The sequence below is a fragment of the Elgaria multicarinata genome, chromosome 19 (genome assembly GCF_023053635.1).
Source record: "Elgaria multicarinata webbii isolate HBS135686 ecotype San Diego chromosome 19, rElgMul1.1.pri, whole genome shotgun sequence".
Classification (NCBI taxonomy): Eukaryota; Metazoa; Chordata; class Lepidosauria; order Squamata; family Anguidae; genus Elgaria; species Elgaria multicarinata.
This window is the reverse complement of record NC_086189.1, coordinates 12,134,160-12,156,959: the sequence shown is the minus strand read 5'-3', so window position 1 is coordinate 12,156,959 and position 22,800 is coordinate 12,134,160. Positions and strand designations below refer to the sequence as shown.

General features: G+C 48.7%; 1 protein-coding gene across 1 annotated transcript in view; it reads left to right on the top strand.

Annotated features, from left to right (window-relative positions):
• The window catches only part of NIBAN2 (niban apoptosis regulator 2), a 413,466-nt gene that overhangs the window by 44,797 nt on the left and 345,869 nt on the right, over positions 1-22,800 (top strand). The window contains exons 2-4 of the mRNA XM_063144774.1: positions 3,582-3,712; positions 16,967-17,095; positions 19,099-19,204. Of these exons, the coding sequence (XP_063000844.1) occupies positions 3,582-3,712; positions 16,967-17,095; positions 19,099-19,204 (366 nt within the window). The remainder of the gene's footprint in view (positions 1-3,581; positions 3,713-16,966; positions 17,096-19,098; positions 19,205-22,800) is intronic.

The window sequence follows — 22,800 nt, the reverse complement described above, 5'->3', positions numbered from 1 at the left end:
GGTCGGTATCATCCCTGTATTTGCAGATAGAGGCGGGGATAGCGGCCAAGCCTGAGAGATGTGGATCATTTAGAGCCAGTGTGGTGTAGTGGCTAAAGTGTTGGACTGGGAGTCGGGAGATCCGGGTTCTAGTCCCCACTCGGCCATGGAAACCCACTGGGTGACTTTGGGCCAGTCACAAACTCTCGGCCCAGCCTACCTCACAGGGTTGTTGTGGGGATAAAGTGGAGAGGAGGAGGATTACGTACGCCGCCTTGGGTTCCTTGGAGGAAAAAAAAAGGCGGGATATAAATGCAATAATGAATAAAATAAAAATTCAGTCCAGTCTCTTAGCCATCTGGAGCTTTTATTCCCAAACTGAATGCTGATACCACTGCTGGTGTCATCATCAACTTTATTACGGTCACCGACCAGACTTTACACATACAAGAGAGTAGGGCAAAATTACATACAGATTTGAAAAGTATGCAGCAGAATCAATTCTGGAGAGACCTTATTCTCATAGCATTCAAAAAGAATTTTGCAGAAGCCTCGATCGTGTCTCTGTGCCCTGTGGCCCTGAAGCACTGAAGAAGAGCATGAATTTCTAAACTGGTGTCAAACAATAATGTCTCTGTAATCTTTTGTATAAAAGCAACAACGTGGACAACGGATTCAATTTCATTGCTCCCACATGGGCAAAGGCTCGTGTGTGGCCAGGGTGTGCTGTCCAGGGATGATGGGAGTTGTAGCCCAGTACATCCAGAGGGCGCCATGCAAGGCTCCTTTGATCCCACGTAGCAGCCCACAGAGGAGGCCTGCGCCTGTGTGTCTCCACACAACCGGCTGTGTCTTTCCGGCAAGACTCTTTGGGCTCCACCTGCTCTGAAATCTGCTTTGGGACGACTTCCTCTGAGAGGCGGCAGCCTGATAACCTCCGTGTCGGAATTGCTGCACGGGGTTTGTCTCTTTTCGATTTGGAAGACATGCCTAGGCCAACCGTTGATGCAGAAATACCAGGGCGTGACACTCTTCCAAGTTCGGCATAGTTGGGCACCTGTTGAAGACCGCACCCCAACAGGTGGGCCACTCCACGCCTCTTCCTTCCTATCGCTGCCAATTTTTAAAAATCGTTGAGATGGGGAAGCGACGGAGCGCTGCGAGTTTGGGAAATGCTGTTTTTTTGAGTTTTGGCTCCTGGAAACTTCTATCATAGAATCGTAGAATCACAGAGTTGGAAGGCGCCTACAAGGCCATCGAGTCCAACCCCCTGTTCAATGCAGGGATCCCCCCTAAAGCATACCTGTTCTGGGCACCACATTTCAAGAAGGATGCAGACAAGCTGGAGCGTGTTCAGAGGAGGGCAACCAGGATGATCAGGGATCTGGAAACAAAGCCCTATGAGGAGAGGCTGAAAGAACAGGGCATGTTTAGCCTGGAGAAGAGGAGATTGAGGGAAGATATGATAGCACTCTTCAAATACTTAAAAGGTTGTCACACAGAGGAGGGCCAGGATCTCTTCTCGATTATCCCAGAGTGCAGGACACGGAATCATGGGCTGAAGTTACAGGAAGCCAGATTCCGGCTTGACATCAGGAAAACTTTCTGACTGTTAGAGCAGTACGACAATGGAACCAGTGACCTAGGAAGGTTGTGGGCAATCCCATCCTAGAGGCATTCAAGAGGCAGCTGGATGGCTGTCTGTCAGGGATGCTTTAAGGTGGATTCCTGCACTGAGCAGGAGGTTGGACTCGATGGCCTTTTGGGCCCCTTCGGACTCTACTATTCTATGATTCTATGAATGTCTCTAGTGTGGGAGAGCCCACAACCTCCCTAGGTAACTGGTTCCATTGTCGTACTGCTCTAACAGGAAGTTTTTCCTGATGTCCAGCTGGAATCTGGCTTCCTGTAACTTCAGCCCGTTATTCCATGTCCTGCACTGTATTGGCGTAACCTCCTGCCTTCGTCGTGGGAGATTTTGGTTTTCCCGGAAGAGGCCAAAAATGCTAAATAAGGAGATTCGTCCAACATTCAAGATCTGTGGTTTTCTTTTCTTTTCTTCGAACTGTTTCTAGGGAACCCACTCAAAAGTCCCAAAACCGTCGGTCAACAACGCCCTGCATGATTTGTACTCCTAGTGACCTAAGAGGCAGTGCAAGGTTAGACATCTCCCCCAAGCCTGGCATCCACCACATGCGTGGTACTACAATTCCCATCATTCACAGCCAACATGGCCATGGAGCATTGAGTTTACTAAGGTGCAGGATGGTCTTGTTCCAAAGCGCAGTGTATTTTAGCTCATTTTTTTCTTTGTTGCTTCCTTTCTGATTTATGTATTACATTTGCATCCTGACTTTCCCCCCAAGTTGTTGAAGGCGGGACGAAGGAGAAATAAAAGGGTACAGGCAGGGCTGGGCAGCGGGGCGGGGGGGGGGGGCAGTGGGGCCAGTTGGCATGGGCCTATGATTTTGAGGGGGGCTACTCTGAGCCCCCCTGGGCAAAGTTGCTTGATTTTTCTGTTGTTGGTGATGAATTTACCCAAAGAAAATCAGGTAAAGCATTTCTGAATGCGAAGAAGTGATGTCTTATATACATCTTGAATCAAATTTATTTATTAATTTATTTATTACACTTACATACCACTCCCTTAGCCGGGGCTCTCTGGGCGGTTTACAGAAATTCTAAAATTGAGATAAAAACAAGTATACAAAATTTAAAACTCTAAAACACAGAACACACACACATAAAGCATTAAAAACCGTTAAAAACTAAACATGTGGGTGATTTAAGATGTGCCGCCATATGCCTGGGCAAAGAGGGAAGTCTTAACCTGGCGCCGGAAAGATAGCAGTGTTGGCGCCAGGCGAGCCTCGTCAGGGAGATCGTTCCACAGTCTGGGGGCCACCACTGAAAAGGCCCTGTCCCTCGTTGCCACACTCTGAGCCTCTCTCGGAGTAGGCACCTGGAGGACCTTAGATGTAGAACGTAGTGACCGGGTATATTCACGTCGGGAGAGGCGTTCCGTCAGGTATTGTGGTCCCAAGCCGTGTAAGGCTTTATAGGTCAAACCCAGCACCTTGAATTGGGCTCGGAAACATACAGGCAGCCAGTGCAAGCGGACCAGAGCAGGTGTTATATGGTCGAACCTTCTGGTTCCCGAAATCAATCTGGCCGCTGCATTTTGCACGAGCTGCAGCTTTCGAACCGTCTTCAAAGGCAGCCCTACGTAGAGCGCATTGCAGTAATCTAACTTGGAGGTTACCAGAGCATGGACAACTGAAGCCAGGTTATCCATGATGCCCTGGGGCAATGGCGGGAATCCATTGCACTTGCCTTGTTGGCTGCATGATGGAAACTGACATCGGCCTGCATCCTGGACTCTCAGAGCTCCTGTGAATGTTCAACAGGTGTAGCAGCAAAAAAAATACCCCCGGGGGCGCTTGGAATGAAGCCTTTTGCCCCGGAACCTCCATTTTAAAGAGGAATTATTGGTCTTCTTCATCTGGCTTTGTTGCTCACAATGGGATCTCGCTTTTTCCCCTTTCAAAGGGTTTTCCTCGCATTTCTGTCTTAACTCGTATATTTCTTTCTTCGCGTTGCAGAGAAGACCGGGAAGGTCCTTGGAGAGTTTTGCCGGTTCTATGAGGAACAGTACGGCGTGGCGCTCTTCAACAGTGTCCGGTATGAGATCGAAGGCAGCGGGGGCCTCCAACCTCAGCTACTGCATCGCAAGGTAAGTAGGTTGATGGATGTGAGGGCATGACATGACCGCAGGCAGTGAATGCAAGATGGCGGATTTAGAAGGTGGGTGGATGGCCATGAGTATACCTGTCGCCACACTAGGCCCATGAGAGACCACCTGCTTCCATAATTCTGTCTTCTGGAGATCCTCTGCCCATCTCAGGGCATGCAGAGTCCATCCAGAAAGATACCTTTATTTTGGATAGTGCATAGTGTCTGCATTAAATGCCATTGGCCCCATTCAGAAGACACCTTAAACCATGGCTTCAACCATGGTGGTTAAGCCAGGAAGCCAGGCTGTGTTCAGAAGACACCTTAAACCACGGCTTTAACCATGGAGGTTAAGCCAGAAAGCCAGGCTGTGTTCAGAAGACACCTTTAAACCATGGCTTTAACCATGGTGGTTAAGCCAGAAAGCCAGGCTGTGTTCAGAAGACACCTTTAAACCATGGCTTTAACCATGGAGGTTAAGCCAGAAAGCCAGGTTGTGTTCAGAAGACACCTTTAAACCACGGCTTTAACCATGGTGGTTAAGCCAGAAAGCCAGGCTGTGTTCAGAAGACACCTTAAACCACGGCTTTAACCATGGAGGTTAAGCCAGAAAGCCAGGCTGTGTTCAGAAGACACCTTTAAACCACGGCTTTAACCATGGTGGTTAAGCCAGAAAGCCAGGCTGTGTTCAGAAGACACCTTAAACCACGGCTTTAACCATGGTGGTTAAGTGAGAAAGCCAGGCTGTGTTCAGAAGACACTTTTAAACCATGGCTTTAGCCATGGTGTATAAAGCAAAAAGCCTTAGTTACCATGGCTAAAGCCATGGTTTAAGGTGTCTTCTGAACGCAGCCTGGCTTCCTGGCTTAACTGCCATGGTTAGAGCCATGGTTTAAGGTGTCTTCTGAATGGGCCCCTTGTGTGTGAGGAACCGTGGTGTGTGTGTGCGTTTAAGAGGTCAGTGTACAGCTGGTGTTTTGGATAGTAAGGGAAGGTTTCTGGTTTAAGCAAGTGCTGGTCAATACCCTAAATGTCTTCAAACGCCGCTGTGGCCAAGGATGTACCCACTCCACTTGGCTCATGGCCAAGTCAAAATTTGCAAAAGTCCGTATTAGCTGGACTTTCCATATCGTCATCTTCCTAGCTTGTTGGCTGGTGTTCTTCAAGTAGGTGGGCTTGTTGTGTTGTGGGGGGCGGGTTTTTTGCAGAAATGGCCTAATACCAGCTTGGATTCTGCACATCTAGTCCAGCGTTAACCTGTTCTGACTGGTCTCAGGCAGAGAAGGGTCTTCTCTGTTACCTGTGACACAGTCCTTGTTAAACTTGTGATGGTGGAGGTGACCCTGGTACTCATAGAATCATAGAATAGCAGAGTTGGAAGGGGCCTACAGGGCCATCGAGTCCAACCCCCTGCTCCATGCAGGAATCCACCCTAAAGCATCCCTGACAGATGGTTGTCCAGCTGCCTCTTGAATGACTCTAGTGTGGGAGAGCCCACAACCTCCCTAGGTAACTGGTTCCATTGTCATGCTGCTCTAACAGTCAGGACGTTTTTCCTGATGTCCAGCTGGAATCTGGCTTCCTGTCACTTGAGCCCGTTATTCCGTGTCCTGCACTCTGGGAGGATCGAGAAGAGATCCTGGCCCTCCTCTGTGTGACAACCTTTCAAGGACTTGAAAAGTGCTATCGTGTCTCCCCTCAGCCTTCTCTTCTCAAGGCTAAACATGCCCAGTATGTTTATGGGGGCATGAACGTTGGCCTACTTTACAGGGCTGTTGTAAGGTTTGCTGAGATAACGTCAGGGAGGTTCTTTGACCGCTGTAGAAATACTGGTGATAATTTTATAGAAATAGTATGGTTACCTATACACCAGTTATGAAAAAGAGGTCCAGTCCATTGCATTTTTTATTCTTCCATTGGTCACGTGGATATTCTGGGCTAGTGTGGTATTGCTAGTCTAGCCTTCCTCAACCACCATACTACGGCTCCCATCAACCCCAGCCATGGCACGATGGGATTTGTAGTCCAACACATCCGGAGGGGGAAGGCTGGGCTTGGCTATTCGTCCTCACTCAGGTCCAGGTCGCCATTGGAGATGAACATTGTCTTTCTCGGCTTGTCCTACCTCACAGGGTGATTTTTTTAAAAGTTTAAAATTGAGCAGGGATTGGCGAGAAGAAACATGACTGAATTCAGGGCCAACATAGGGCCCTGTGTGTTCACGCATTTGCATTCGGGCCACGGAGCACTGAACTGCCTGGCTTCTGAAAAGTATCTCGACAGGAGGCAGCGTGGAAGTGTTTGGATCAGTAGCGACTTGCATGGCCACCATGACTTATTTCGCACCCTCTTCCGGATCCTTCCGGGAAGGCCTTCCGTGACAGTGCTTGGGATTCCGGGTCGCGCATGGGCAGTGCGCTCGCCGGTCCCGCCTGGCCGGGAGTTGATTTGGGATTCTCACCACCTGCCCTTGGGAACCCGGAGGAGACCCACCGTGGCTTCCGGGGCCCTTTGTCCTCCTCGCGGCCTGCTCTGGACGTCCGTTTCCTTCCCTTTGTCGCTTCCTGGCAAGCCTGGCAAGCAGCCCTAGTGGTTAATGAGGCATTGTGTGCTGTGAGTGTCCTCGAGTTTAATTTGACGCGCAGGCTTTTCCGAAGAGCACTCGAGAGGAAAAGAGGTGGAAAAAAACGAACGAACCTGAGCCGTCACGTCCTCGGCACTCTGTGAAAATCGAGGAGGGGCTGGCGATACTCATGGAGGCCCCTGGGAGCGTTGTGGGGGGAGAAACAGCATTCACCTGGCATATGACTCCTGCCAGTCCCCTGGGAAACGGGTGGTTTTTGGAGCCGAAAAGAAACTCGTTCTTCCTCTCACCCTGAGCACTCTTAAAGGAGATCCAGCACGATTTCAGGAGAAGCGATTGGAACAGATCCCAGGGTTGTTGTTTTTTTGCAAGAGGGAAGAGTTTTGTGCCTCCGATAAGCTTTGGAAGTCTCGTTTTAGGGCTGGGTGGAGAAAGCTCCTTCCGAGACATAGGGCAGGACTGTTAAGGGGCACTTATGGGGTGGGGCTGTTTCGGATTTTGGGTCTCTCACCCTATAGCTGAAGAGTATGCTGACCTGGCCTGTGTCACTGAAACCTGGTTGGATGAATGGGAAGGAGTTAATCTCTCTCAAATGAGTCCACCAGGGTTTCTTGTGCGACTAGACGCTTGACTAGAAGGCCAGGGCGATGGGATGGGTAGCCTTGGTATATAGGGATTCCATCCCTCTGGTGAGAAACCCCATCCAACAGTCAGGCAGTTTTGAGTGTCTGTACCTGGCGTTGGGCACATACCATATACCACTTTCCTAGCATTATTTCCCAGGTTTTATTCTGTACTACCACAACAGATACCATTGTGTGTGCTACGAGGTGTAAATGTGCAGGAGGGATATTCGTTACCATAATGGGGTCATATTGATATGATGTAAGGTGTGGATAAGAACATCCCTGATGCTGGATCAGACCAGGGGTCCATCTAGTCCAGCACTCTGTTCACACAGTGGCCCACCAGCTGTCGACCAGGGACCCACAAAGCAGGACACGGTGCTCTGGTCATAGAACTATAGAATTGTTGAGTTGGGAGGGATCACAAGGATCATCTAATCCAACTGTGGAATCATAGAATTGTTGAGTTGGAAGGGACCTCACGGACCATCTAGTCAAACTATAGAATTCTTGAATTGTTAAGTTGGAAGGGACCTCACGGACCATCTAGTCCAACCATGGAATCCTCAAATTGTTCAGTTGGAAGGGACCTCACGGACCATCTAGTCAAACCATAGAATCCTAGAATGTTGAGTTGGAAGGGACCTCACGGACCATCTAGTCAAACTATAGAATTCTTGAATTGTTAAGTTGGAAGGGACGTCACGGACCATCTAGTCCAACCATGGAATCCTCAAATTGTTCAGTTGGAAGGGACCTCACGGACCATCTAGTCAAACCATAGAATCCTAGAATGTTGAGTTGGAAGGAACCTCACGGACCATCTAGTCAAACTATAGAATTCTTGAATTGTTAAGTTGGAAGGGACCTCACGGACCATCTAGTCCAACCATGGAATCCTCAAATTATTCAGTTGGAAGGGACCTCACGGACCATCTAGTCAAACCATAGAATCCTAGAATGTTGAGTTGGAAGGGACCTCACGGACCATCTAGTCAAACTATAGAATTCTTGAATTGTTAAGTTGGAAGGGACCTCACGGACCATCTAGTCCAACCATGGAATCCTCAAATTGTTGAGTTGGAAGGGACCTCACGAACCGTCTAGTCCAACTATGGAATCCTCAAATTGTTGAGTTGGAAGGGACCTCACGAACCATCTAGTCCAACCATGGAATCCTAGAATTGTTGAGTTGGAAGGAACCTCACGAACCATCTAGTCCAACCATGGAATCCTAGAATGTTGAGTTGGAAGGGACCTCACGAACCATCTAGTCCAACCATGGAATCCTCAAATTGTTGAGTTGGAAGGGACCTCACGAACCATCTAGTCCAACCATGGAATCCTGAATTGTTGAGTTGGAAGGAACCTCACGGACCATCTAGTCAAACCATAGAATCCTTGAATTGTTGAGTTGGAAGGGACCTCACGGACCATCTAGTCCAACCATGGAATCCTCAAATTGTTGAGTTGGAAGGGACCTCACGGACCAGTCCCAACCATGGAATCCTAGAATTGTTGAGTCAAAATAGAACCACGTCAGCTCCTGTGTGGGCTTCCAAATGCCAAGGAACGTGACGCTATTCGACAAAGCGCCCACACAAGGAAAATGCACAGGTGTGTCGAGGCGGCGCACCCTATGCATGTGAATTACAATTCCACCCTGATGAATCGCTTCCCCCCACCCCCCGGCCGTCCTGTGCAACAAATGGCTAGCATCGGTACATTCAGTCAAGCATGCGAGTTAAGCAAACTTAATTGTGGACTAGCAACTTGCGAGGCTGTCTTTATCTGTCAAAAGGCACTTTGGTAACTTCCAGATTAGATTACTGCAATGCCCTCTATGTGGGGCACCCTTTGAAGACGGTCTGGAAGCTGCAGCTTGTGCAAAATGCGGCGGCCAGATTGATAGCTGGAACAGGGAGGTTTGACATGAGCCTACCCGTACAGTGCGCTCTACATCTAAGGTCCCCCTCCGGGTGCCTACTCCGAGGGAAGCTCGGAGGATGGCAACAAGGGAGAGGGCCTTCTCGGTGGTGGCCCCCCGACTGTGGAATGATCTCCCCGATGAGGCTCGCCTGTACCCAACATTGTTATCCTTTCGGCACCAGGTCAAGACTTTTCTCTTCTCCCAGGCATTTTAACAGCATTTCACAACGTTAAGTTTGTTTTTAATGGACCCCAGAATTGTTGTTTTTAAAGGGATACTGTTGTTTTTATACTGTTTTTTATGTTTTTTTAAATTTTGTGTACTTTTAACGTTTACCATTTTTAATTGTCGTAAACCGCCCAGAGAGCTTCGGCTGTGGGGCGGTATATAAATGTAATAAAATAAATAAATTAAATTCTCCTGCGGGAACAGTAGCTCTTGTGTGTGAGAGACCGGGAGAAATTGAAACCAGAGGCTGCTAGACAACCCCTTGTTCGGTTGTTTGTATTGTCGGCCAAATTTATTCTTCCCCCCCTCCCTTGGAGTTGATCCTTTTCACAGTGTAAACACAGTTAGAACTTAATTGCAGCCCTGCCTGTCTGCCAGAGGCAGGCGACTCCAAGACGCAGACGGGTCACGCAGTGTGTCGGCTGTCCTGAGCCTTTGATCCAGAGGGATCCCCGAGCGTTTGCGGTCCTCTGGCACCCCTCGCTACTGGATGCCAGGGAGCTGGCGTCAGGCAAGCCTCCAGCTCTGTTTTGCATGCCATTCCAGGTGGTGACAAAGAAGTGGAAGGAGATGTTCTGATCCCAGGGAGGAGTCTGGAAGATCTTGTAGACGATCTTATTGGCTCAGCAATACTACAAACGAGAAGGATCTTGGAATTGTTGTAGATCACAAGCTGAATATGAGCCAACAGTGCGATATGGCTGCAAGAAAGGCAAATGCTATTTGGGGCTGCATTCATAGAAGTATAGCTTCCAAATCACGTGAGGTACTGGTTCCTCTCTATTTGGCCCTGGTTAGGCCTCATCTAGAGTATTGCATCCAGTTCTGGGCTCCACAATTCAAGAAGGACGCAGACAAGTTGGAGCGTGTTCAGAGGAGGGCAACCAGGATGATCAGGGGTCTGGAAACAAAGCCCTGTGAGGAGAGACTGAAAGAACTGGGCATGTTGAGCCTGGAGAAGAGAAGATTGAGGGGAGACATGATAGCACTCTTCATAAAACGAACCCAGGATGGTCACTATATATCATCCTGGCAACCAGGATGATCAGGGGTCTGGAAACAAAGCCCTATGAAGAGAGACTGAAAGAACTGGGCAGGTTTAGCCTGGAGAAGAGAAGATTGAGGGGAGACATGAGAGTACTCTTCAAAGACTTAAAAGGTGGTCGCACAGAGGAGGGCCAGGATCTCTTCTCGATCCTCCCAGAGTGCGGGACACGGAATAATGGGCTCAAGTTAAAGAAAGCCAGATTCCAGCTGGACATCAGGAAAAACTTCCTGACTGTTAGAGCAGTACGACAATGGAATTGATTGCCTGGTGAAGTTGTGGGCTCTCCCACACTAGAGGCCTTCAAGAGGCAGCTGGACAACCATCTGTCAGGGACGCTTTAAGGTGGATTCCTGCATTGAGCAGGGGGTTGGACTCGAAGGCCTTGTAGGCCCCTTCCAACTCTGCTATTCTATGATTCTATGATTCTCTCTCTCTCTCCGCAAGAAGAAATGGGTAGGCACCCAATGCAGAGAAAGGATGGAGGATGACTCTGGGTGCACGGAAGCGTATTTATGAACCTTTCTTCAGGTGTAGTATATAAGGAAACGATCTTTAAATCCGTTTATATGAAGTATAATGAAAACCCCAAACTTTTGTAAAAGGCCAGAAATTCAACTATATAAAGGAGCGGATGAATTATGCTTGGCTCTGTGCTACCTCCAGTATCTGTTGATAGCTGGTCGGACCATGTGTGAACAGAATGCTGGCTTAGGTGGACTCTTGGTTCAATCCGCAGGACTCTACTTGTGTCGTTATTTTGATGTGGGAGAATCTGGAAAGGTGACGGCTTGCTGTCACGAAATGTTGCCGCGCGGAGTTCAGGATGCCAGCCAGGCATCCTGAAGTCCGCGCGGCAGTTCCTATCTGAAGGGCGGTGAATTCCCGTATGACTCTGCCCAGATGTTGTGTTCATCATCGGAGGTTCTTCCCTGGGCAGTCCTGCCTTCGGAGGCGAGGCGAATGGCAGCCAACGAGAGGGCCTTCTCGGTGGTGACGCCCTTTTCATGCAGGGCAGTATCTTCCCTTGCGAGGTAGACCTGGCACCTTTTTTGTTGCTGAGTTTTTGGGCGCCTGGCTAAGACCTTTTTATTTGCCCCAGCTTTTTATTTTATGCCAGTGGCTCCCAAACTTTTTCAGGTCACTGCCCCCTTGGTTCCACAAACTCATGCCCAGTGCCCCCTACACTACCCTACACCATAAAAATAATTATTCAGACTAGCGGTTTTCAACAACCCGCTAAGGAAGATAATAACAATAAAATTCAAAACAGTAACAATTAATTGAATATTTATTCAAAATCCGAAGCACCCACTGCAGGCTTGCCGAGGGAGGGAGGGAAAAGAGAGCAAACGCCTCTGTTTTGCACCCGGCGTGGCGGGGCACACCAAGCAGGCCATGTCTCTTCATTACTGTTTTGGTGCTTTTGAAACATTTCAATTCACCGTTAAAAGGACTCTTGGTATTAATACATGTGTGGCTTCTTCCCCTATATGGCTTGGGACCAACTACCTTCTCCCATAAAAATGTCCCTGGGTTTTAAGACCTTCTGGAGAAGCACTTCTCGGAAAAGACCACCTCGAGTGCCCCCCTGTTGCTCCTTTGCTTCTTAGCGCCCCCTGCTGCCTCCTTGCCTCTTAACGCCGACCTATGCAACCCCACCACCCCCAAGGGGGCAGTACCGCCCCCTTTGGGAACCACTGTTTTATGCTGCTGCTGTTTGGCTTTCATTGGCTGGATCAACGTAGCCCTTCTTTCAAATTGTACGATGCTTTGTAAACGTAAGTATTAAAAGCGGATTGATTAAAACAAAAACAAAAATGAACAAACAAAGGCAAACACAGGATTACAAAGGACAAACACTCCATCTGCTTTCCTTTTCCTTTTTTTAATTACAAGGGTAATAACCTGATGTGTGTTGGGTGGGGGAGTGATTCTATGCCTGCAGCCTGTGATTTGCTTTCAAGTGGAGCAGGGGACCACAGCAAAAACAGGCAGAATTGCTGACCCGGGAGCAGGCAGTGGCAAATGTGGCATTTGGAAACAAAGCCCTATGAAGAGAGACTGAAAGAACTGGGCATGTTTAGCCTGGAGAAGAGAAGATTGAGGGGAGACATGATAGCACTCTTCAAAGACTTAAAAGGTTGTCACACAGAGGAGGGCCAGGATCTCTTCTCGATCCTCCCAGAGTGCAGGACACGGAATAACGGGCTCAAGTTACAGGAAGCCAGGTTCCAGCTGGACATCAGGAAAACATTCCTGACTGTTAGAGCAGTACAACAATGGAACCAGTTACCTAGGGTGGTGGTGGGCTCTCCCGCATTAGAGGCCTTCAAGAGGCAGTCGGACAACCATCTGTCAAGTATGCTGTAGGGTGGATTCCTGCATTGAGCAGGGGGTTGGACTCGATGGCCTTATAGGCCCCTTCCAACTCTACTATTCTATGATTCTATGAAATACTTGAAAGGTTGTCACACAGAGGAGGGCCAGGAACTCTTCTCGTTCATCCCAGGGTGCAGGATGTGGACTAATGGGCTCAAGTGACAGGAAGCCAGATTCCGGCTGGACATCAGGAAAAACTTCCTGACTGTTAGAGCAGTACGACAATGGAACTAATGACCTAGGGAGGTGGTGGGCTCTCCCACACTAGAGGCCTTCAAGAGGCAGCTGGACAGCCATCCGTCATGGATGCTTTGAAGTGGATTTCTGTATTGAACAGGGGGTTAGACTTGATGGCCTTATAGGCCCCTTCCAACTCTACTATTCTGTGATTCGAGGATGTGTGGATAGTTGGCATGTGCAGCTGGGGAAGCAGTTCTGGCTGTGACCATTTGAGGATTAAACTGGCACGTCAAAACTCGAGGCTTCTGTCCTAACTAAATCCTAACTAAATCAGAGGTCGGCAAACCTCATGGCCTCCAGATGTTTCTAGACCCCCAACTCCCATAATCCTTAACCATAGGCCATGCTGGCTGGAGATCATGGGAATTGTAGCCCAGAATTTCCGGAGAGCACCCGGTTGAGTCTTCCTGTCCTAGAGCAACCCTCTCCTGGTTGGGGCGTCTGGCTTGCCCATCCCATCTGATTCCCGGCTGTCTCATCCTAAGCTGCAAATGAGAGTCCTTTTGCCTGCCATCCTGTCTCTTGGAATGGGATAGATCCTTTTTAATTCCAAGGTGTGTAAACAGCTGAGGGTGCAGCTGAAGTTGTGTCCCTGTGCTGTGTCTGCCTTGACCTCCTGTTTATCGCAGCCCCCGCGCCTCCCCGCAGCAAACAAACTTTAATAAGCATCCCTGGGTGCCTCACCCCTTGTGGTTAAGTCTGACCTTGGCGAGGAAGGGTGTTGTCTGTGCCCATCTCATTACTGGGTAGTCCTGTGTGTGTGTATATATTTGTCTCACGTAAACACACTTCTGGCCTAGTTTTCACTGAGGCGAAAAGCCTCTGGCGGGGGGGAGCGTGTCATCTTTTAATTTATTTATGCACAGTACTTGTAAGTTGCTTTTTAAAAAGGCCTCTTGCAAAACGATGTACAGAGAGGAACGATAGAAGATCACGTAGTCGTAGAAGTACTATTCACAGCCTTGAGGAAAGGCTGCCGTGAAGAGAGTCTTTTTGTTTTTAAAAGCCTATACTGAAGGGGCTAAGTGAGAATCGAGCAGAGTTCCATAACCGTTGGGGCCACCACCAGGAAAGCTCTGTCTGTTGTACTCACCCACCTAACCAGTTTTACTGACGGGCACACAAACGGTGCCTGTGAAGTAGACCTTAGAATTATAGAATCTTAGAATAGCAGAGTTGGAAGGGGCCTACAAGGCCATCGAGTCCAACCCCCTGCTCAATGCAGGAATCCACCCTAAAGCATCCCTGACAGATTGTTGTGTGCATGGTTGTGTGCATGGCTTGTGTGCATGGTTGTGTGCATGGGCACCTTGAGTGCATGGGCAGAACCACAGCAATGAAAGCAGCCCTTAAGTATAACGGAATAGGAGTGCTCCTGTGATGGAATCCTTCTGCCTGCACCTAGAAAGCTAGTGTGTCAGGGGAAAGGTCATAACCTAGGCTTCTCCCCTGACATGCTAGCTTTCTGTGTGCAGAGAATTTTCTTTATTTTGCCCAGGGGAGCATCCGGCCACTTCAGCCTCTACCTGCGTCCTGAAGCGATGCGGGGCTTGGTTCCTCGAAGCTCCCAGCAGGAGAAGTTTCCTGCATCCTCTTGCTGTGGAGATTGGGATATGAGACTACGACCATCCACATGTGAAACCAGCTTATTGGGATGCCAACCCTCCTCCACCCCACCCACCCCAAAAGACCAATGCGAGTGATCCAGAGTATCATTTAGGGCGGCTTCCTGCTTTGAGCAGGGGGTTGGACTGGATGGCCTTACAGGCCCCTTCCAACTCTACTATTCTATGACTCTATGAGTAACTCAGCGGAGCTCACTGCTTCCCAATTTGGTGTGGTCCCGTTTTCCCCCAGCTAGAACTCCCAGCAGTCCTGGCTGGGGCTGATGGGATTTGGGAATCCCAACCATCCGGACACCATCAGTTTGGGGATGGCCGGTGTACACGATTGCTAGAACCCACCCCATCCCACCCACCCCAATTCCTTCTCTCTTTTCCTTCCCCTTTTCGTTGCAAATCTCTATTTGCCCTTTTTGGCTCGTGCTTTTTGCAAGCGCGTCTGTTTGTGCTTATTCCCCTTTTATGCTCCTTGGTCACCCAAACCCACTCAGGAAGTGAGTGATCCTGACTCATGGGGAGCCTTTGCTTTGGGACTCCCGGAATTGCTTAAAGACTGCCTTGACAGCAGCAACAACAACAAGGCCACAGAGAGAGAGAGAGAGAGAGAGAGAGAATGAGTTGGCAAAGGCAAGGAGTGACTAAACCGGAATGCGTAAACGCAGGATCTCCTGCGGAAATTAATGGGTGTGAGGGTTCATCAACACTTCACGCTGCACCCAGCCTGCGGAACTCCTTGCCTCTGGATGTTTTGATGGTCGCGGGAATGATAATTCGTTGGCATGTTTCAAGTGTCACACGCAATGCACGTGCCTTCTCACGACAGCCCTCTGAGGCAGGCTAGGGCTTTCTCCCCATTGCTGGTGAAGAACATTTTATTTATTTATTTATTTATTGCATTATTATGCCGCCCAATAGCCGAAGCTCTCTGGGCGGTTCACAAAGAAGTTCACATCAGAAGAGCCCTGCTGGATCAGACCAAGGGTCCATCTAGTCCAGCACTCTGTTCACACATTGGCCAACCAGCTGTCGGCCAGGGACCCACAAAGCAGGACACGGTGCAACAGCACTCTCCTACCCATGTTCCCCAGCAACTGATGCACACAGGCTTACTGCCTCGGATACTGGAGATAGCACACAACCATCAGGGCTGGTAGCCCTTGATGGCCTTCTCCTCTAGGAATTTATCCAACTCCCTTTTAAAGCACTCAAGAGGGGGCCAAGTATTGGGATACTTGGAGGAAGTCTGAAATTTTAGAAGTGCAATTAACCCCCCACCCCACACCTTTAAAAGCAGCCCCAAACAGCACAATCAGTAGACCCAGATTGCTGACAGTTGTGTGGGGTGCGAACAGACAACCAGGGCGGAGGAATAGAATAGCTGGATTAGGAACAAAGCAGTGGATTCCTGAACACAGGGTATTTGACGCTGCAACACTTCGTTGCAGTGGCCATTTTCTAAACTGAAAAGCCAAAAGTTTCTGTTTTCCCTCCATAAGGAAGCTTTTCCAACCCCAAGATCACTTTCGATGCCCTTTTCTGCAAAGGGCCATATGTGCTGGGCCATGTAGACGTACGGCACAATCCTAGATAGGTCTAGTCAGAAGGCAGCACCATTGAGTTCGATGGGGCTTACTCCCTTGTAAGGGTTGTAGCCTTAGGCAATTCCTTGTAGCATTCAGAAAAACAGTTTTTCCAAGTTTATGCGTGCGGATTTGTTTTTCTTTGACTGCTCAGGGTGGTGTTGGTGGTGGAATAGAACCACTGAAGTTCTGCCTTTCAGGAATTTTGCTCCCGGTGTGTGTATATGCGTGTGTGGGTCTGTCATCTTTCAACTTTGGCATGGGATGTTGCAAGCATGAAGTCGCACAGTTAACCTATGGAATTCACTTCCTCAAGATATACTACCGGATGCCAGCTTAAATGGCTTAACAGGGGATTAGATAGATGCGTGGAGGATACATCTGTCATTTGCCTACTTATCATGATGGTTATATACTACACAATCAAAGGTAGCATGCCTCCAAATACCAGTTGCTGGGGAACATGGGTGTGAGCTATTGCTCTCAAGCCATGCTTCTGGGTTTCCCGTTGGGGAAAAAAGCTGACAATCTAGATAGGCCTTTGGTGGACTCTTCATGTTTTTTTAAAGCTTAAAACCTTATTTATTACTCTGAAGTAACGTCCTCTTGTGAGGCTTGCAGGACATGTGAAGGTCCAAATTTGGAACGCACCCCTTAATCTATGCCACCCTCCTGATTGCCTCTGGCAAGTAGGAACCTGGATGCCTAGGGATGATCCTGGGGGAAAAGGCGGGTGTCAAAAGAGCCAGAGAGAAAGGCGGTCCACCCACTTTGGGGTCTGGACCCTTCCACCATTGATCCTCGACAGAAAAAAAGATTACGCAATCTTGTTTTGGCGATGAATACCCCAAGCACCATTTTGGAAAAGGCATTTGTATATGTGTGTGTATGAGAAGGAATGACGGAGGAACCCATCTTCTACGATAATGCCTGCCACCAAAGCCCTCTCCATCCTTGCTGTGTCTCCACCCCACAGCTTACAGTATTTCCTTCCTTCTTTCTCTCTCTCTCTCTCTAGGTTCCACTGGAGGACCGTACCATCTTCTCGGGGAACCTCTTCCAGTACTTGGAAGAAAACAAGAAGTGGAGAAACCGCTACAGCATCGTCCCGCACAATTATGGGTTGGTGCTGTACGAGAATAAGTTGGTGAGGACCCCTTTCTCTCTCACTTCATGTCGGGGGTGGTGGAGGTCAGGTGTTTGGGGATGGGAGCTCTCTAGTTAGGGAGCGGAGTAGCTCTTGAGATCTCTTGTGTTCTCCAAAGCGGCTTCCGGGCAGAATTGCCTCCCATATGTACCTGCCCGGACCTTAAGATCATCCCCAGGGGCCCTTCTCCGTGAGCCCCTGCCAAAGGAAGTGAGGCAGGTGGCTACCAGGAGGAGGGCCTTCTCTGCTGTGGCACCCCGGCTGTGGAACGAGCTCCCCAAAGAGGTTTGCCTGGCGCCTACACTATATTCCTTCCGTCGCCAGCTGAAGACCTTTTTATTTTCTCAGTATTTTAACGCCTAATTCAACTTAAATTTAAACTTCGTTGTTTCAATTCCGTATTTTAATCTACATCAATTTCTGCTGTGCGGTTTTTATCCTGGTTGTGCTTTTTATATTGTATTTTGGGTTTGGGTTTTTTAAACTGTGGGTTGTTTTGCGTTGCGTTTCATGGTTTTGATTTTTGTGAACCGCTCCGAGAGCTTCGGCTATTGGGCGGTATAAAAATGTAATAAATAAATAGGGCTGTCGTGCAGAAAGAGTAGCCCTTTGCACTGCAAAAAAAAATTCTGGGTAAGGACGTTTTGCACCTTCTCACGTAGCCTGGCTGCCACCTGACTCTTGATTTCCTTTTGATTTCTCGGAAAAGTACTCAACTCGGGGCTAGCGCCCGTGTGGAACATAGAATCATAGAATAGCAGAGTTGAAGGGGCCTATAAGGCCATCGAGTCCAACCCCCTGCTCAATGCAGGAATCCACCCTAAAGCATCCCTGACAGATGGTTGTCATTGAAGGTTCGGTAGCCAGGCTGTGTTAGGCCTGAGACCTTGAAAAGTTGTTGCCGCCCAGAATGTGCAGTACTTCATTCTAGATCGGGTTCCCCCAACCCTTCAGAAGTTTTGGACTTCAACTCCCATCAGCCCCAGTCAACATGGCCTATGGTCAGGAATGATGGGAGTTGTAGTCCAAAACCTCCAGAGGGCACCAGTTTGTCGAAGGCTGTTCTAAATGGAAGTGAGTCCAAATAAGGCTGTTCCCTGCATTTTGTACACAAACGTTCTGCTTCCATAAGGTGGGTTGCGTCTACTAAAAAAATAAAAAAAAGACTTTTCACAATTCTGAATATTTTAAATGAGGCTGGAAACTGATTTGTTCTCCAGGCCTTAGTTGGCTGAATAACTCCGCATTCGGCACTGTGGGTGTGATTAAGCTGTGGTCTTCAAGGCTCGTGACGCAGCAACCTGAAAGGAGGCAGCGTAGCGCAGTGGGTACATCACCTACTCTGCATGCAGGAAATCCCGGTTTTCATCATTGGCATTTCCAGTTAAAAAGGACCAGGATGGGGCAAGGCCGTTCTCTGCCTGAGAATCCTGGAGAGTTATACTAGTCAGAGTAAACGGTGTGACCTGGCTTCCTGTGTTCCTAAGCGGCTGGATGGGAGATTTATTTATTTATTTATTTATTTATTGCATTTACATACCACCCCATAGCCGAAGCTCTCTGGGCGGTTTACAAAAGTTAAAAACAGTGAACATTAAAAACAAATACACAAAATCTTAAACCATCGAACGCATAAAAACAACAATATCCTTTTAAAACAACTATTCTGGGGTCAGTTGAAAAACAAACAAACTCAGTGTATGTTGTTAAGTGCCTGGGAGAAGAGAAAAGTCTTGACCTGGTGCCGAAAAGATAACAATGTTGGTGCCAGGCGAGCCTCGTCAGGGAGATCGTTCCATAATTGTGGGGGCCACCACTGAAAAGGCCCTCTCCCTAGTTTCCATCCTCCGAGCTTCTTTCAGAGTAGACACTCTGAGGAGGGCCTTAGATGACCAGGGAAACCCCTGAATGCCAGCTAGAGTCCCATGGAAGTTAAATGTAGTTTTAGGGTGAGGTTGCACAAAGGATTGCAAGGCTCACGTGTGGCTGTTTCTGTCCCACAGGCCTTTGAGAGGGGGCTGCAGCCCCGAATCCTCGTCAACAGCGCTGGCTACAAGATTCTTACTTCCCTGGATCAGTATCTGGAACTAGTCAATAACAACTTGCCAGGTGAGTTTGAGTCGGAGTCCTGGATTGCTCCTTCGGGCACAGAAGGAGTACGGTGTACAGCAGGGACGACAATGGAGGAGGTGTTGTCTTCCAGATGTTGTTGGACTGCAACACCCATCAGCCTTAGCCCACATAGCCAATGGTGAAATAATGGGAACAGAAGTCCAATAACATCTGGAGGACCACACATCTCTCATCCATGACATACAAGAGATGCTCCTTTCCAGAGAGGAGTTTTCCTTTGAGATGGCCCTCTCGGCTCTCTGTTGGTCTTTCACAGCTGGGGGCACTTCTGTTGGGTTTTGTTCAGTGCCTGGGCATGTGGGCATTTGGGGCAATGATCCTGGCTGACCAGGTTGGCAAACCGACCGTGCGTTTCGACATGCATCACGTGGTTTTCTTCCTCGTCTTTTAAGCCCAGGCTGAAGAATCCGCGCCAAACGCTGTGGACAAGGCCTGGCCAACAATAACCTTCTAAGGTTGAAGCCCGCTTTTAGGATTGTAGTCACATGTGTCCCTTAATTATGGAAGCAAGGAAGAGGCAACTAAAATCTGGCTTCCTTTAACTTGAGCCCGTTATTCCGTGTCCTGCACTCTGGGAGGATCGAGAAGAGATCCCGGCCCTCCATGCCTTGTAGTGTTCTCCTCACTGTGAAATGCACGTTTCCTGCAATTGCCTGCAATTCTCAAGTGTGCCGCAGGGCCTTTCTGCATATCCAGCTTCCAGCTTTGCCTGAATTTCAAGTGACAACGTTGTTCCACAGCCGTTTTATGGCTTCCTGGGCTCTGTTGGCTGTTTTCCCCTCTTCTTTTTTTTCAAAGACTCTTTGGATTATCGGGAACAAGCCACCGGTGGACGAATTCTCTTGCATTTGCAAAAGGGTTCGTGTACAGCGCAATGGCCCGGTCGCCTGCTGGGCCGTAAACTTTAACTTAACCACCGGCCAGAAGTTAGTTGTGCAAGCTTCTGTAGCTGCTAGAGCAAAGGCCAAGTGATGTTGTCTAGAGGTGCAACTCAGAAGAGCTTTTACAGCTTCTTAAAAAAAGCTTTTCATAGAATCATAGAATAGCAGAGTTGGAAGGGGCCTACAAGGCCATCGAGTCCAACCCCCTGCTCAATGCAGGAATCCACCCTAAAGCATCCCTGACAGATGGTTGTCCAGCTGCTTCTTGAAGGCCTCTAGTGTGGGAGAGCCCACAACCTCCCTAGGTAGCTGATTCCATTGTCATACTGCTCTAACAGTCAGGAAGTTTTTCCTGATGTCCAGCTGGAATCTGGTTTCCTTTAACTTGAGCCCGTTATTCCGTGTCCTGCACTCTGGGAGGATCGAGAAGAGATCCTGGCCCTCCTCTGTGTGACAACCTTTTAAGTCTTTGAAGAGTGCTATCATGTCTCCCCTCAATCTTCTCTTCTCCAGGCTAAACATGCCCAGTTCTTTCAGTCTCTCTTCATAGAGCTTTGTTTCCAGACCCCTGATCATCCTGGTTGCCCTCCTCTGAACACGCTTGTCTGTGTCCTTCTTGAATTGTGGAGCCCAATATTCTAGATGAGGCCTAACCCGGGCCGAATAGAGAGGAACCACTACCTCACACGATTTGGAAGCTATACTTCTATTAATTCTTTTCTAGCCTGGTGTGTCTGTGGCCAAAGTGAACCTCTTTGAAATAAGAAGAGCCCTGCTGGATCAGACCAAGGGTCCATCTAGTCCCACATTCTGTTCTCACAGTGGCCCACCAGCTGTCCACCAGGGACTAACAAAGCAGGACCTGGTGCAACAGCACCCTCCCACTCATGTTCCCCAGCATGTTCCCTCCCCATGTTCCCCAGCACACAGGCTTACTGCCTCGAATATAATGGTCTTGTTCCTCTTCCGACATGAACCTACCCATACACTGCGCTCAACATCTAAGGTCCTCCTCCGGCTGCCTACTCCGAGGGAAGCTCGGAGGATGGCAACAAGGGAGAGAGCCTTTTCGGTGGTGGCCCCCCAATTATGGAATGATCTCCCCGATGAGGCTCGCCTGGCACTAACACTGTTATCTTTCAGGCGCCAGGTCAAGACTTTTCTCTTCTCCCAGGCATTTTAACAGCATTTAACAACGTTACGTTTGTTTTTAATGGCCCCCAGAATTGTTGTTTTTAAAGGGATACTGTTGTTTTTATACTGTTTTTATGTTTTTTAAATTTTTGTATACTTTTAATGTTTACTATTTTTAATTGTTGTAAACCGCATAGAGAGCTTCGGCTGTGGGGTGGTATATAAATGTAATAAAATAAATAAATAAATAATAAATAAACTAGTTTCAGGGCTGGAAAGGGTTGTGGGTTGGGCGGTTATAGGTATGGGCTCACGTTTTCTCTTTTTTGCGGAGCGATGGCAGAGAGATGCTCTTGGCTCCATGAGGAGAACCGAAGGAGCTGCCCGGGCCTGCATGAGTCACCCAGTTTTGAGACAAACTGTTTTTGTCACCCACTTGTAAAGCACAGCAGTGAGGGAATGCGGCTGGTGGCTGCGGGTGGGATAAGGGTGTTCTTTCTCAGCGGGATGAAGAGGGCGTTTGTTCCCGGAGAAGCTAGCCAGGCACAGCAGGTGCCCACTTGGTTTAATGAGATCACCTCTTCAGGAGGTGGCTGAGGGTACTTCCATGGGCCGAGAGCAGAGGAGCAAAGTGTGTACAGAGAGGAAGCAAGTGCCGGCTGTAGGCGGGATGGCTGACTACAACGGCTGCGGCGTTTGCAGTAGATTTTTTTTAAAAAACAAACCTGTTCATTATATTAGATTATTATTTATTACATTTAAATAATGGTCCATCTAGTCCAGCACTCTGTTCACACAGGGGCCCACCAGCTGTCGACCAGGGACCAACACAGCTGGACATGGCGCAACAGCACCCCCCCCCCCCAACCCATGTTCCCCAGCAACTGGTGCACAAAGGCTTACTGCCTCGAATACTGGAGGTAGAACACAACCATCAGGGCTGGTAGCCATGGATAGCCTTCTCCTCCAGGAATTGATCCAACCCCTGTTTAAAGCCATCCAAATTGGTGGCCATCACTACATCCAGTGGTAGTTAGTTCCGTAGTTTAACTGGAATCATAGAATAGCAGAGTTGGAAGGGACCTATAAAGCCATCGAGTCCAATCCCCTGCTCAATGCAGGGATCCACCCTAAAGCATACCTGACGGATGGTTGTCCAGCTGCCTCTTGAAGGCCTCTAGTTGTGGGGAGAGCCCACAACCTCCCTAGGTAACTGATTCCATTGTCCTACAGCTCTAACAGTCAGGAAGTTAAAAACAAATATAAAAATTTAAAACCATCAAAAGCATAAAAACAACAATATCCATTTTAAAACAAACTATTCTGGGGTCAGTTAAAAGCTCAGCGTATGTTGTTAAATGCCTGGGAGAAGAGAAAAGTTTTGACCTGGCACTGGAAAGATAACAGTGTTGGCGCTAAGCGAGCCTCGTCGGGGAGATCATTCCATAATTGGGGGGCCACCACTGAAAAGGCCCTCTCCCTTGTTGCCGTCCTCCGGGCTTCCCTCGGAGTTGGCACTCGGAGGAGGACCTTAGATGTTGAGCGTTTAGATTTATC